General features: G+C 49.1%; 1 protein-coding gene across 1 annotated transcript in view; it reads left to right on the top strand.

Annotated features, from left to right (window-relative positions):
• ZFP91 (ZFP91 zinc finger protein) overlaps nucleotides 1-12,816 on the top strand; it is a 14,847-nt gene extending 2,031 nt beyond the window's left edge. Inside the window, exons 3-12 of the mRNA XM_010711282.3 lie at nucleotides 4-122; nucleotides 5,343-5,558; nucleotides 5,807-5,843; nucleotides 6,271-6,360; nucleotides 6,840-6,962; nucleotides 8,807-8,857; nucleotides 9,332-9,410; nucleotides 9,624-9,738; nucleotides 10,249-10,348; nucleotides 10,688-12,816. Coding sequence (XP_010709584.1) covers nucleotides 4-122; nucleotides 5,343-5,558; nucleotides 5,807-5,843; nucleotides 6,271-6,360; nucleotides 6,840-6,962; nucleotides 8,807-8,857; nucleotides 9,332-9,410; nucleotides 9,624-9,738; nucleotides 10,249-10,348; nucleotides 10,688-11,198 — 1,441 coding nt within the window. The 3' untranslated portion in view covers nucleotides 11,199-12,816. The remainder of the gene's footprint in view (nucleotides 1-3; nucleotides 123-5,342; nucleotides 5,559-5,806; nucleotides 5,844-6,270; nucleotides 6,361-6,839; nucleotides 6,963-8,806; nucleotides 8,858-9,331; nucleotides 9,411-9,623; nucleotides 9,739-10,248; nucleotides 10,349-10,687) is intronic.
• Nucleotides 12,817-13,643: the final 827 nt, after the last annotated feature.

The raw sequence follows: 13,643 nt of genomic DNA, 5'->3' as shown, positions 1-13,643 counted from the left end.
CAGGGGTGCGTTCCGGGGCTGTGCCGGGCGTGGTCCCGCAGGGGCAGCGCGGTGCATTGGGAGCTGGCTCTTACGCCCTACTTTTGTTTTCCCCAGGTGCACGGATAAAGCTGCTGGCAAAGGTAAGAGCTCGGTGTGTCCTGTGTGCTGTGTGGAAAGTCAGGGCTCTCCCATGCAGGCAGCCACGTGTCTGCTAGAGCTTCCTTTAGGAGAAAGCCCCTGTGTATGGGGGCATGCAGTTTGTTTCCAAGGTTTCTCTCAGGGCTGTGGAACTGCAGTAAGCTGCCTGTGCTGCTCACGTGTGCCCAACGTGCAAAAACTTTGTTCTCCCAAACAACCACTAGGGTATCCCTCTGCTAGCAGAAGTGCAGCCCGCTGTGCTGTGGTCTGCCAGTCCCTGAGCAGCTGCTGGCACACCTGGGCTCACATCTGCACTGGACTGTTCTGAGTAGAGGTGTGGGTGTGCAGGGACACGTGCAAGATGTGTGCAGGTGGGTATGTAGCTACTTACCTTCTCTGGCCTCGCGGTGTTTAGCAGTGGTGAATCTTGTGCCTTGCTGCACCCTCAGGGATCATAGAATCGTCAAATATTCTGAGCTGGAAGCGACCCGTGAGGATCATCAAGTCCAACTTGTTGAGATTTTGGAGGGAGAGATAGTCGTGTCTTAATGACTGCTATGAAGCAGGCCTTGGCAGCAGCACGATCAGTGGCAGAATTTCTGTCCCTCCACATGATCTGGCACAGGAGAATTATGACAGAGGAAGAAATAACAAGGAATGTTGTGTTGCTGTGAGAATGGGTTCACCTTTCCTACCGGAGCTTTTCAGTTCTTGTTTGCAGTTTGTACCTAGAATTTGAAGTCTGCCCTTATACTTCTATAAATCTTACAACACCATAACTTTATTCCTCTTGGGTGGAATCTGTCATAATTCTAGCTGACAAGGCATGGTTTTGCAGAGCTAATGAAAGTGTGCTGAGCACAGAGCCCACGTGTATGTGTATGTGTTTACTGCTGATGGTGCTTTGCCCATCCTTTCATGCAGTAAAAACTTCGTCCTTCTGGGTAAAAAAAAAAAGTTGCTGCAACATATAACAGTGTCATGGCACTGCCATTTGATGTGCGCAGGGAAGTGCTAACAACATATTTTGATGGTTCTTCCCAGTGTTTTGAAGACACCAAAGCATACAAAATGGGGTAGTCGTGTTCTTACCCCGGTTCTTGGGGTGTTCTTGGAAGGGACACATTTCACAGGTTTGCTGTCTCTCTGATGGAGTACCTTCTTAAAGCTGGGGCTCCAGGAGTCCCAACTGACCCTGGATGTGAGAGCGGAAGAAGGATTTATTACATTTCTCTTCTGTCCTTCTCTGGAAAGGTATGAAAGCAGAGTGGTGAAGGTGCGTTCCTTGCGGACAGGTCATGTGTGTGTAGGAGGGGAGCCTTACCCTGGTCCCCTCTTTCCGCCTTCAGCATAAAATGTGTGAAGGAGCCCGATGAGGTATGAGCAGACAGCAGCTCTCCCTGCATGGCAAGGCTTCTGGCAGAGAGGAGCCTCTGGATTCTGGCAGGTGAAGTGCTGCGTGTTGTTTCCAAAGGTCCACCTGTGCAGGTCTGACAGGGAGATTGCGGGAGGGTAAAGTCAAAGCTGTGGTGTGCCAGGGTGTGTGGTTGTTGCCATGCCCGTGTGCATGAGGGCAGCTGTGCTGCCAGCCACAGCAGTTGTGTTTCCTAGCTGCTTAGTCACGCAATTGCAATATTTCCCTAATGTGTTTCTATAGAAATATTACTTTTAGAAGGAGTCCATTTAATCTTGGCTTAAAAATGGACTTGTATAGCTGTGCAGTGTATGCCACATTGGGTGCTCCGTGACACGTGTGCTCTTGTGGAAATAATTCTCACTTTTGTTTGGCCTGAATAACTTGAATTATTGGAATATATATATTTAATGAACGCACTCCATGCCCCTCTATTACCAAACTGAGAGTTGAGCAATTGCTGTGGTTCTTTGAGCCATGGCAGCAGTTGGTGGAACCCACTTCTGAGATGCCGTGGTGGAGTATCAAAGAAAGATGACCCTTCCATGGCTGTGGCCACCCGCTTGTGAAGGGAGGGAGCAGCGTGGCCACCCTGTCATTGAGACCTCAGGAGACAGGGCTGGAAGCTCTCTGAGGAAAGAGCTGTTGGTGGGTGTTAAGGGAGTGCAGTTTGTTTAGACTTTCTGCTCTTGACAGCAAGTGTTTGATACGTGCCTGGGACTTTGTTTTTCTTCAGTTGTTGGCTGTGGGATGTGTGTTTACTGCTCCAGTCCTTGTAACCTCTCTATCAGTCACACAGACATGCTTGTGGTGCTTACTGCTTCATTTCTTATATTGCTGGATGCAGCAGGTGCCCTGTTCTCGCAGAAGCCTCCTGGAAAGAAAATGCTGTGGGGTCTCAGGGAGTGACACAGAGGCAAAGCACCTGGAGGTGTGAGCATCCTGATTTATGATTTAGGGCTCATGATTTAGGGTAAGGATGAGTTTGTCTGCGGGACTTTGGGATTTACGCCTTTTGTTTGGTTTGTGGCAATGCTGTTACACATCAAACAAACTGATATGGGTTCTGAGATAGCGATGCTTTCTTTGATTGGATATCCCTGTGTGTTGTGCTCCAGGGACGTAATTACTGAGTGTGCAAGAGGCTGTGTTTATTCCCAAGAGTGCCATGGGCTGTGATGGCCAGCATGTTGAGTGAGGATGGATGCTCTTGGGGTAAGCTCCTCCCCAGGGCGTTTTCATTTGCTTCTCCAAACCACTACAGCAGAGCTCTATCTCTGCATCTGGTTGCCTCTCAGCTTTCCCTTCTGTCACTGTCTAATGTTTTCTTGAGAGATCATATCATGGAAGGATGGTTGATGCCTGCTAAAGTTAAGGTCCGTTGCTAATCTGTGTGCTTTCCACCCTAGATGCTGTTAGTTGAAAGGCAGTTGGGGAGAATCAGCAGAATGGTGAAAGAACCTCAGAATACAGCTGCTTGTCACAGAGTTACTATTTAAGGGGAGTTCAAGGTAGGAAAAACTCCCAAGATTAAATGAGAAGGACTGGTAGGACTTTAAGAAGAGGATTTTCCCCGTATCTCTTGAATGATATCCTGTAAGATGCTGGCGCCCACCCAGTTCCTGCAGCTGATTTCTGCAGAGGCTACTGAAGGAGGTAGATAGATAGCATTGGTATTGGGGAGTTGCAGGGAGTGTGAGTGCGGGGGCATTCCTTGGCACAGCAGCTTGGCCAAGTCACTGTTTCTGCTGCCCCCTGCCCTGTGAGATGGGATTTGGGTAAGTGACAGCAGTGCTGGGTCTTAATCTGGAGTTGCTGCCAGAAGGGAAGCCCATCATTTGCTTTGTGACAGCTGATCTGGGAAGCAATGCTCCCTGCTTTTTTTTTGTTTCTCACCAGAGGTGCTTTGATATCCATCACTTCATGCTCTTATTTGTCCTCCTGGACTTGCAGTTCTTACGACCTGGTGTCCATCACTGCTGTTGCCACTTGCAAGGAAATAACAGGATGCTGGCATACAATCTATTTTCGAGGTGCCTTATTGGGAAGGCAGGGGCCTACTGCAGAAGCTGCTGTTAGCCACAGCTAGTGGTGGTAACAAGTTTATGCACATCAAATGCAGAGTCAACAGCAGCCTTTTCATTTAAACTTCTCCCTCTGTTTCAGTCTGGAGAGATTAGAGCAGCAATCTTTTTGGTTGAAAGAACGGAGCTTGATTATCTGTAATAGCAACACGTATTCCATTTATCTTGCTTCTTGCTCTAATTAGCCAAAACCTGCTAACTGAGGAGCACGTGGCTTTCTGCACAGGTACATTGGTAGGAGGAGAGGGGTTTCACCAGGTTAAGCGTGGTGCCCGAGGAGGAATGTTAATTACTTTAAGGTGTAATCACTCAAGGGAGTATCTCTTACTGCATTTTCTCAGAGGTACAGAAGTATTCACAGCGTGTATAAAAAAGCAGCAAATCTGCTAGACAGTGCTGAAGTGGGAGTGAAAGTGTCACAGGAAAAGGCTCGTTCACACCTTCATTTCAGAGAAGTGGTGCAAAATTGCTGGGTGAGCTGTGTCTGTGGTGTACTTTGTAGGAATGTGTTCTGATAGAGGTCTACCTCAACTCTATGTATAATGTAGAAAATATCAGCTCTTACCAAGAAATCAGCCAAATTCCTGATCTGCCAAGGGAATAAATGTCTTTCGAGGGCAGCAGTATGTGTGTAGAATGGTGATGCTCTATGGGAAGAATGCTAGAGAATGGTTTCCAAGTGTCTTTGAATTTGATTTAGTGTTCAGAAAACTAAGGATGTTCGGAGCTAGCATTAAAAACATTAAGTAAGTGTAGTTGGTGCTGAGATCCACGCAACCAGGAAGGCATAGAGAAGGCATAGTTGAAGTTTTGTAATGAAGGTGGCTTTATGTATGTAAAACATCAGACTTAGTTGCTGCTTTGAGGCTTTGTATTCTGTATTCCAATCAGATTTTTTCAGTCAGAGGTTGGTCACTCCAACTCTGTTAATGAGAGCCTGGGGAGGGGCCCCAAACAAGCAACTTACCAGAAGTTCAATCACGAAGATTTGGTAGTAAATGAGAGAAGAGCAGATTGGGCAGGGGACAGCAGGAGGCTTCTGTTCTCTGCTGAGTGTGGGTTCAGCGTGGAGCTCACGTCCAGAAGCCCTCTGGAGAAGCACAGCAACACAGCTTGGCATCCAGCCCTTCTCCCTGTGCCTGGCTGCCCTCTGGGGAAGGCCACACAGCCGTGCAAATGAATGTCAGTGAGAAGGAGTGTCTCAGAGCTGAGCCTGGAGCTCAGGCCCTGTGCCAGTGTGCTAACGCAGCGGCAGAGCTGGAGCACTGAGCCTGGCCAGCTCCTCAGGATGGATTCCTTCAGCACGTCGTTCGTGAGATGTCAAAAAGCATTTCAGTGCGTTAAGGCTCAGTGTTCCAGCAACCACCGGGAAGTGAGATCAGGTGAACTGTACTTGGAATTTTAATTTTTAAAGAGATGGACTTGCTCGCATACACATGTTAGTTGGTTCTGTTATCCTGCCAAAATGTATTTGGAGGTGAGCCATCAGCCGAAGAGAAACCACCTGTAGAAGCAATAAATGAGCACACAGACCTGATGGTGCTTGTGATGCTTTTCGCTCCAGCACGAGACCGGAAGCATCCAGCTCAGGATCCTCGGGATTATTACCAGACCTACACTTGAGATTAAGCGTGTGTGTAGGGGTTTCTCCAAACAAGACTTCGAGTGTGGGGGGATTTTGAAGCTGCTCGTTGGTTAACAGTGAGATTTCAATGGTGTTTCAGATCCCAAAGAAGAGAAGGAGGAGGAGGAGGTTTCCCCTGCCCTCAGCCAGGGCTCTCCAGTCAGCACAGCCCGGCCCAGCAGGAGCTGGCGCAGCAGCAGGTCGGCCACTGCCGCCCGCCAGCGTGAAGCCGAGAACTCGCGTGCCTCCAGGTCCAAGACTGGCTCCCTGCAGCTCGTCTGCAAGTCGGAACCAAACGCCGACCAGCTGGAATACGGTATGTGGGAAGCAGTGGTGTGAAGTGCCTGAAGATAGGCAACTCGTGGGAACCTCTGCAGGGAGCTGCGTGTGGGTGTAACTCGCTGAGCTGTGTGACTGTGGCTGCTCCAGGCGTGGTGCTGCTTTGTCACGAGTACCTTCTGCCACCAGCACTCCTGGCGCTGAATGTCGGCGGAGGTATCTTGAGACAGATGAGCTCACTGCAGCGAACGCAGATTGAAACCTAATGGTGACTTTTCCTTTCAGAGGTCACAGAAGAGCATCAGTCTCCAGCTGGAATCAGGTAGGAAACTTCTTTTTTTTTGCGACAGTTCTTTGCATTTAGTGTCAAGAAAACCACATGTGAACAGTTTTTCAAATGCTTGTGACACGGTCTGTGAGAGGGGTGGCAGCTGTGTTCTCATGCAGTCCTGGCCCTTCACGTTTTCAGCTTGGATTGCTGATGGGCTGCAGGTGTCAGAAGATTTTGCAGAACTGGGTTTGGTTAGTGTGGGCCTTTCAGCTGGAAGCTTTGTTCCTTCTGCAGCGGGTGCTGTAGTTGGGTGGGTTCTCAACAGGATGCTGCTCTGCCTACCTGTGCTTCTTAGTGCAAACAAGGGATGAGAATTGCTGCATGTCTTTCCCATTCTATGGAGAATTGCATATATATTCTTGAAGTAGTGCTTCAGTTGTCTCTGCTTAACTCCTCTGTTCTCCTTTTCTCCTGGCAGTGATGATGAGGAGGAGATCCTTGCCAGTGAGGAAGAAGTTCCCTTCAAAGATGATCCAAGAGATGAAACCTACAAGCCCCATCTCGAAAAGTATAATAGATTACCTCCTTACTGTGTCTTTAGATTAAAAAACAACTGTGACCTCTTAGTTGAACTAGCTTAATGTGACCCAGAGAAACCATGCTAGTTGCTGTCATGGAGTGGCTCCCATTGAGTTCAGTGTTTTCCCTATCTTCCACATCTCTTGGGAACTTTTTTTATCTGGTGATCTGAAGCTTTTAGAGCCCTGTCGACAGTCAGGTGCATCCTTAGACCTCCATCTCACTTCTGCTTAGAAGTGGGATTTGATTAAAACATGAACTTCTATCCAGATTTTGCCTGTTTGTAAAGAGTAGACAGGGCTTTTTAAAGAATATGGAAGGAGAGGAAGCCCTTGGTGCTAATATGGTGGAGAGCCAGTTACAGCAAGCCAAGGGTGGAGAGGCTCAGAAGAAGACAGAAGCATGAGGGTATCTTTACGTAGATACCGATTAACACTGGAGTAATACATTGTGTTTGTGTCTTTGTAGGGAAGCTCCAAAGCAAAGGAGAAAAGCTGGCAAGGGAAAAGAAGAAAAAGAGAAACAGAAGGAAATTAAAGTAGAGGTAAAAGAAGAGAGTGAGTTTCGGGAAGATGAAGAACCACCAAGGAAGTGAGTAAAATTCTGCAGTTATATGTACCAGCATGTACAATGTGTTTTGCATTCTTGCTAGCATACAACAGTGTTTTTGTTGTTGTTTTTTCCCCTCTGGGCCTGAAAGAGAGTAGGGCAGAGCCTCTTGCTCTGACTGAAGTACTGCTTCCTAGTGTCCTGCTCATGATTGGTAAGGGAAAGTAAGAAGTGATGTTTTCATTTAGTTGAGGCAGTGTTTTTCCATGCTGGGGTTTAGTCAGTTTGCCTGGATACGGCCACGCTGTGTGAAATGCTATAGAATTTTTAAAACTCAGGGCTCAGCTGTCTGAAGTGTGTTAGAAAGCCAGTCTGGGGAGGCCAGAGCTCTTCCAGTGTGTGCCCGGAGGTAGAGTACTTCATACATGTCATGTGGGAAGCCTTCTCTTGGTACGTTTGGGATTAATGCACCAGAGCTCAGGAAAAACAGCTGTCTGTGTTATCCTTCCTTTTGGAGAAACAGAGAGAACCAACTGAAGCTACCTGGTCATCACTGGTGCTTGGAGTGGAGCCTCAGAATACCTACGTGGGTGTGCTTCAGTGCTGCAACTGAAGGAGACTGCATTTATGCGTTTGGGTCAAAGCCATTGTTTGGGATAGAGGGAAAAAACAGCTTTTGCACTTGATCTCCTCTATGAGAAATGGGAACAAAAGGAGCTCCCTCTGCTGGTAGCGGCGTGGGGTTTTGCACACCTTTGTTTTAATTTCTCATGCTGCTTCTAAGCTGCAGCAAGGCTGATTGACATTGGAGAGAAGTATTTTTGTGAAGATTTTGGGTTTTTTTTTATGCCGTGTGAGGCTTTCTGAGGCTTGTGGTTGTGTTGTTTGGATCAGACGCTTTTTTTTGCACATAAGAAAAGCTGTGCTGCTCCTGAAGGCTTAGCTTGAATGCTGAGTGCCCGCTCAGCTTGTTTACTGGTATGGTCTCTCCATCAATAAAATGTCTTAGTATGGACTAGAAAAGAATTAATCAATCTGCACTAAGTGTCTTGGTGCAGCAATGTGATCAAGCAGGCGCAATCTTCTGGGCAGAGGTTTTGCTTGGGAAGGTACATTGTACATGTAAACACAGGTCTGATCAGGGCATAGATTTGTCTTGACAGGTGTGCAAGCTGCTCTAGTTAGTTCAGAGGGCTGAAAAATAGTTGCTAGGTCATCAATCCCCTCCTTCCTAGCTGCACAGACTGATGCTTTTCACATGGCATGAAATGTTACCCAACAGAGTAGAGGAAGTAGAGGGCACCATCAGTTCTGGACTGTGTTGGCAAAATTATATGTTTATTAAAAATGCATTAGGAAATGGGAGGTCTTGTGAGAGCAAACCACACAAAGCACTTATTTCTCGAGAACATTGCCTTCCTCTGAATCTGCATCAAACTTATTCTTGATTGATTTTTCTTGGGCTTGCAGTTAATGAGGCAATAACTCGCTCACTGTCTACAGCAGGAACTTAGGAGAGCAGAATCTTGTATGCTCATGTGCAGCTTGGAAAGGCCTGAATTTAAGCAAGGACTGCAAATAACTTGGACACTGACAGATGTAAAAGAAAAATGTGAAGCGTGTGATGCCTGCTTGAGGGGAACCTGCCCATCTATTGCACAGGTTTTCCTTTGAAACTCTTCAGGCATTTTGATCCTGAAACCCATGGTCATGATCCATGACCATGGGTGGTGGTTAATTTTGAGTTGCTGGGTGCAATGTTACTTTTCAGCCTAAAATTGTAGAAGAGTTCTGTAGTACTGTGGCACTCAGCTGAAAACCTCTGCCTAGTGCCAGTGTAAAGAAACCTCCTACAATTTTATCTGTAACTCTGTTATATGCTATAGGAGAGGACGGAGAAGAAAAGATGACAAGAGCCCGAGATTGCCCAAGAGAAGGTAAGTGGTCCCCTCCACTCAGTTCAGTTCCTTTGTGTCATGCACAGAGTTGTCAATTGTTTCAAAGGCACCTCTCTCACACAATACAGAAGTCAGCCTTAAAGAAAAGAAGGAAATAGTGACATGTGTTGGCTCCCATGCTTTCATTCCTCTTTTTCCCTGTAGGTGTTGGGCTTGCTTTCTTCCCAGCTGTTTTTCCCCATCTGGCTTGATTCTTGCCACGGCAGTGTGCAGGAGTTTTGAGGAGCCTGGCATCCCCTGGGGTTTTCTTAGTCCTTTGTGAGCCCTCATGTCTTGCTAGGAGCAGAGGGGGCTCTTGGCCAGAGTCTGTCAGCACAGCTCATTGGGAATACTGGAGCAATAATCCCTTGCTCTCACATTACTAAACTGCACTCACATTCACTTATCTGGCTGCTGTCCTCCCTTCAGATGTGTCAGCTGATCACTCTGCTCATTTTCTTACTGACCTCCTAGGAAGAAGCCTCCAATACAGTACGTCCGCTGTGAGATGGAAGGCTGTGGCACAGTCCTGGCCCACCCACGTTACCTGCAGGTATTTGGGATTTTCTATTTCTTGAATGCTGTCTGTGTGAGGGTAGGGAATGGCAGTTTGCTTCAGGCCACATATCTCTGTGTCTGTCCTGTTACTGTATGTCTACATTCATTGGGCTTTCTTCTCTGCATGTAAGGGTGACTTGTTAGCGACTCAGCCTCCTCCTTAGCTAATCAAAAAGAGAGCTTACAACCTTTCACTTTCCTTTCTCAGCATCACATCAAGTACCAACACTTGCTGAAGAAAAAGTATGTGTGTCCCCATCCCTCCTGTGGTCGACTCTTCCGACTGCAGAAGCAGCTCCTGCGGCATGCCAAGCACCACACAGGTATGGGGAGGTGGGAAAAGGATCTCGGCTTCTTGATGGGTTGGTGAACAGCGCAGGGAGGCAAAAAGAAAAATGCCCAAGGCTTGAGGTGGGAGTGAAGGTGAGGCAGATGGTAGGGATGTGCAGCAGTGGCAGGTAGTACTCCCTTCTGTGTTACCATCTTCTAAGGAAATGAGAGAAATGGGCTATAGAGTTCCTAATTCACCCACTTGCGAGTATCATTGCAAGTATTGGCAACAATCAAACAAGCCAAGCTTTATCCTAATTCACCACTCCTTCAGTATGGTCAGAATGGATTAAGACTCTTCTAAAAGTTAATTATCACGCCTTAGCTCTCCAGATCAAGGTACTGTGGTGTCTTGTGGGACGCCACTTCCTCTGCTGTGCCTGCAGGCCTCCCAGCACTTCTGCTTCTGCTGCTTTGTGGGCAGCTTTACCTGCAGTGCATGAGAGCAGGAAGGGGGAGCAGGTCTGCAGGAGAGTAATGCTCTGGCTGGTGTTGCTTTTCAGATCAAAGGGACTACATCTGTGAGTACTGCGCCCGGGCGTTTAAGAGCTCTCATAACTTGGCAGTGCACCGAATGATCCATACAGGCGAGAAGCCCTTGCAGTGAGTACCTTTGTTGCTCTCCTCCTTTGAGTGACCCTTAGATACATGCACACCAAGTGCAGGGGCAGCTCTGAAGTCAGGGCTGGAACCTACTTGTGGAGTCCGGCCCTCTTGAAACACACCTCTGTGGGAGTGTTTGAACTGCTGCTTGGTCCTCGAGGCAGTGCCTCAGCAGAGATCTGAGGAGCATGAGTGATATAACTGGAAGAGCTGGCACTACGGTGACAGCCTGCGTTGATGAGAGCCCATTCTTTTCCTGGGCTGCCTCGTTACTTCAGCCGTTTCCACAAACGTGTGCTGATGTTGCTGTGTTGTGACTTCCCCTTCTTCCTTCCCCAGGTGTGAGATCTGTGGGTTCACATGCCGGCAGAAAGCTTCCCTCAACTGGCACATGAAGAAACACGATGCGGACTCCTTCTACCAGTTCTCCTGCAACATTTGCGGCAAGAAATTTGAGAAGAAGGACAGTGTCGTGGCCCATAAAGCCAAAAGCCACCCAGAAGTGCTTATTGCTGAAGCACTGGCGGCCAACGCGGGTGCCCTGATCACCAGCACTGACATTCTGGGCACTAACCCCGAGGCCATCGCGCCACCCACCGATGGCCAGGGCCTCCCTCTTCTTCCCGACCCCCTGGGCAGCACTGCCCCAACTGATTGCCTGCTGCTGAACCCCGATGGGATGCCGAAGACGTACTGCGGCGGGACGGAGCGTGTGAGCCTGGTGGCTGATGGCAAGCTCTTTGTAGGCAGCGGCAGCAGCGCAAACCCTGAAGGGCTGGTGATGAACACAGAGATCCTGGGAGCCACCACGGAGGTGCTCATCGAAGATTCAGACTCCACTGGACCCTAGTGGGTGGGGAGCATGTGGGTGCTGGGACTGTTTGGACTCTATTTAAAAGGAAAAAAAGAAAAATGGAGACACATTGAAAGAGAGAAAAGTTAAACAAAACTTAAAATACTAGTAAGTAACCGAAGGGTCTGCTCCCCTCAGCGTGGATCACAGCACATCCTCTTTCTCCCAACCACTTCTGTCTCCCACTGCTCCTTTGCAGAAAAGGGGCGCGCTGCCATTACCAGAGCAAGTCGGACTGAGTGACAGATTTCTCTGAGGGAGTGGGAAGGCTGAAACCCTTCGCTCTACCCTGAAGTAGATGCCTTTCTGGCTCTTTGACCTGGCTCTGTTTGTAAGCTAGGAAGCATTTGTTGTGCTCTGGACAAGTTTCTTAGGACTCCCTTTTTGCCCCGTGGTCCCACTTCTATGCATTTCTGCAACTAGTCCTCGCAGTCTCACTCTTCATCCCGGGGCTGGGAGTTTGGCTCGGCACTTTAGGCCCTCTCGGCGGGGCAGGCTGCGAAGGAGTCCCTGTCCCCCGCCACACTCGGCCCCATCCCTGGCAGGAAGCAGAGGGAACGCCCTGGCTCATAGATCATGTTTGCTTGGAGAGGCCCGGGGGCTACGGGAGCCCTGCGTGGGAGAGGCAAGGAGGAGCATCCCGGTTTGACGACAGTAATTTGCACTTTGAACATGTTTCGTTTTTGTGTTGTGGTAACGAGATTCCTTATTTATTGATAAAAGGGTCGGTATTTTTTAGTTACGTTCTTGGCGGGTGGGGTGGCAGGGGTTCAGGCTGCTTCCCAGTAGGCTCCTTCCCACCAGAGAGCCGTAGGGAGTGTGCATGCCATGTAACAGCAGCTTGGAGAGCTGGGGTGAAAGCAGCGTGCTGCAGTCAGACCTCATGGCTTTCCAGAGCAGAGGGAGAGCCCCAGAGAAGAGCAGTGGAGTCCTTGCGGCAGCATTTTAGCAGGAGGATGAGGTGAGTGATGGCACAACCGCCTCTCGTCTCCCTCCCTCTCAGCTCAGCTCTTTTTGCTCCCCTTACTCCCTTGCCTTGCCGGGAAGGACAGCATTAGTCAGGATACTTGTTCTCATGGCCCAGGACAGTGATGCTCTTCTGCAGAGATTGAGTATGGTTGTATTGAGCTCATCTATCCAAGGCAGTGGGCTGATGCGGGAGTAGAGGCTGTCAGTTTGTCCATGCCTCTGTAATGGGTTGTGCTGTGCTGAGCCCCTCACTTGTGCTCAGCCATCTCTGCTCCCTGGGGTGGTTTGGTCACTGCCTGCTGGTGTGTTAGGACAGCTCAGAGCCTGTGGAGAATTTACATAGGAAATGATGTCTGGTCTTTAGGCTCGGATCTTTTTTCTCTGTTATCTGAAGCTGTGTGTGGAGACTAGGTGGCCTTGAATTCTTTGTGTGTTTGGAAGGGGTGCCCAATAACCTGGGCTTTCTGTCAGTTTACTTGTTTTCTCAGTTGTGTTTATGTGCTGGGAACAGAGCTGAAGTGCTTTGTCCAAGCCTGAGGTCAGCAGAACCGGTCTGTAACAGCAGCCAGGCAAAGTCAAGTATCTGGGGTCTGGAGATCAGCAATAAAACATGGAATTGAATTGGAAAATTTTTACAGGAAACTGACTCCAAACGCCCACTCTGTCGCCTGTGCTGCCTGGAAATCCAGCTGTAGCCCAAAGTCTGACAGCACTTACTGGGTCACTTGTCCTGATTTCCCCTTTCCCTTCCCACTGACATTGAAGTCTGTGTTGGAGCAAGGCAGAGCGCTGCTGTTGCAGGGATGCTATGTGTTGGTCTGTGCCCTGGGCGTGGGCATCCGCTGGTCCTGTAGTGTGGCTCCTGTGTGTGTGAGCTGGAGGGTGAGTGGAAGGCTGAGCACAGAACTCCTGGCACAGTGGTGTGCGAGCACACTAAACAAAGCAGTTGCTTTAGCTGGCGCGGCCTGCTTTTTGCTTGGGTCAAATTGGAATTCCCTTTGTGAAGCATTGCTAACTGAAGGGGCACCGTGCAGTGCACAGAGGTGGGTTCATCCCCGGCAGTGTGGCTCTTCTATCCAGGGGAATTAAGGAAGGGAGCATGCAGCTTGCACTGTGCCATGCCCGCTGGCAGCTGCAGATCGATCCCCCAACTTAGGAGCTGCTTCTCTTGCCCTGCCACCACTCCGGGGAGCGTTGCGTGGCAGGCAGAGCCTTGCACAGAACACTAAATGAAATGGGAGAGATTGGGGTTTGCTCTCTGACACTAAAATGAATGCTTTTGGGTCAGGAGCTTGCTTGCAGCTGGTGATGCAATGCCAGGCTTGGCCAGGAGGCGAGGCCTTGTTCTTCCCCTGCCCTGAGCACTGCTACGTGCTGTGGGGTGCAGGACCGAGCAGCTCATTTGCCTCCTGTGTTGCTCCTGGCCTGAACCCTTCTGGTCCCTGCCTTACCTTCCCATGCCCTCATTGCTTC

Source organism: Meleagris gallopavo, chromosome 5, assembly GCF_000146605.3.
Source record: "Meleagris gallopavo isolate NT-WF06-2002-E0010 breed Aviagen turkey brand Nicholas breeding stock chromosome 5, Turkey_5.1, whole genome shotgun sequence".
Classification (NCBI taxonomy): Eukaryota; Metazoa; Chordata; class Aves; order Galliformes; family Phasianidae; genus Meleagris; species Meleagris gallopavo.
The sequence above is the reverse complement of the archived record's forward strand: the minus strand, read 5'-3'. Positions and strand labels throughout refer to the sequence as shown.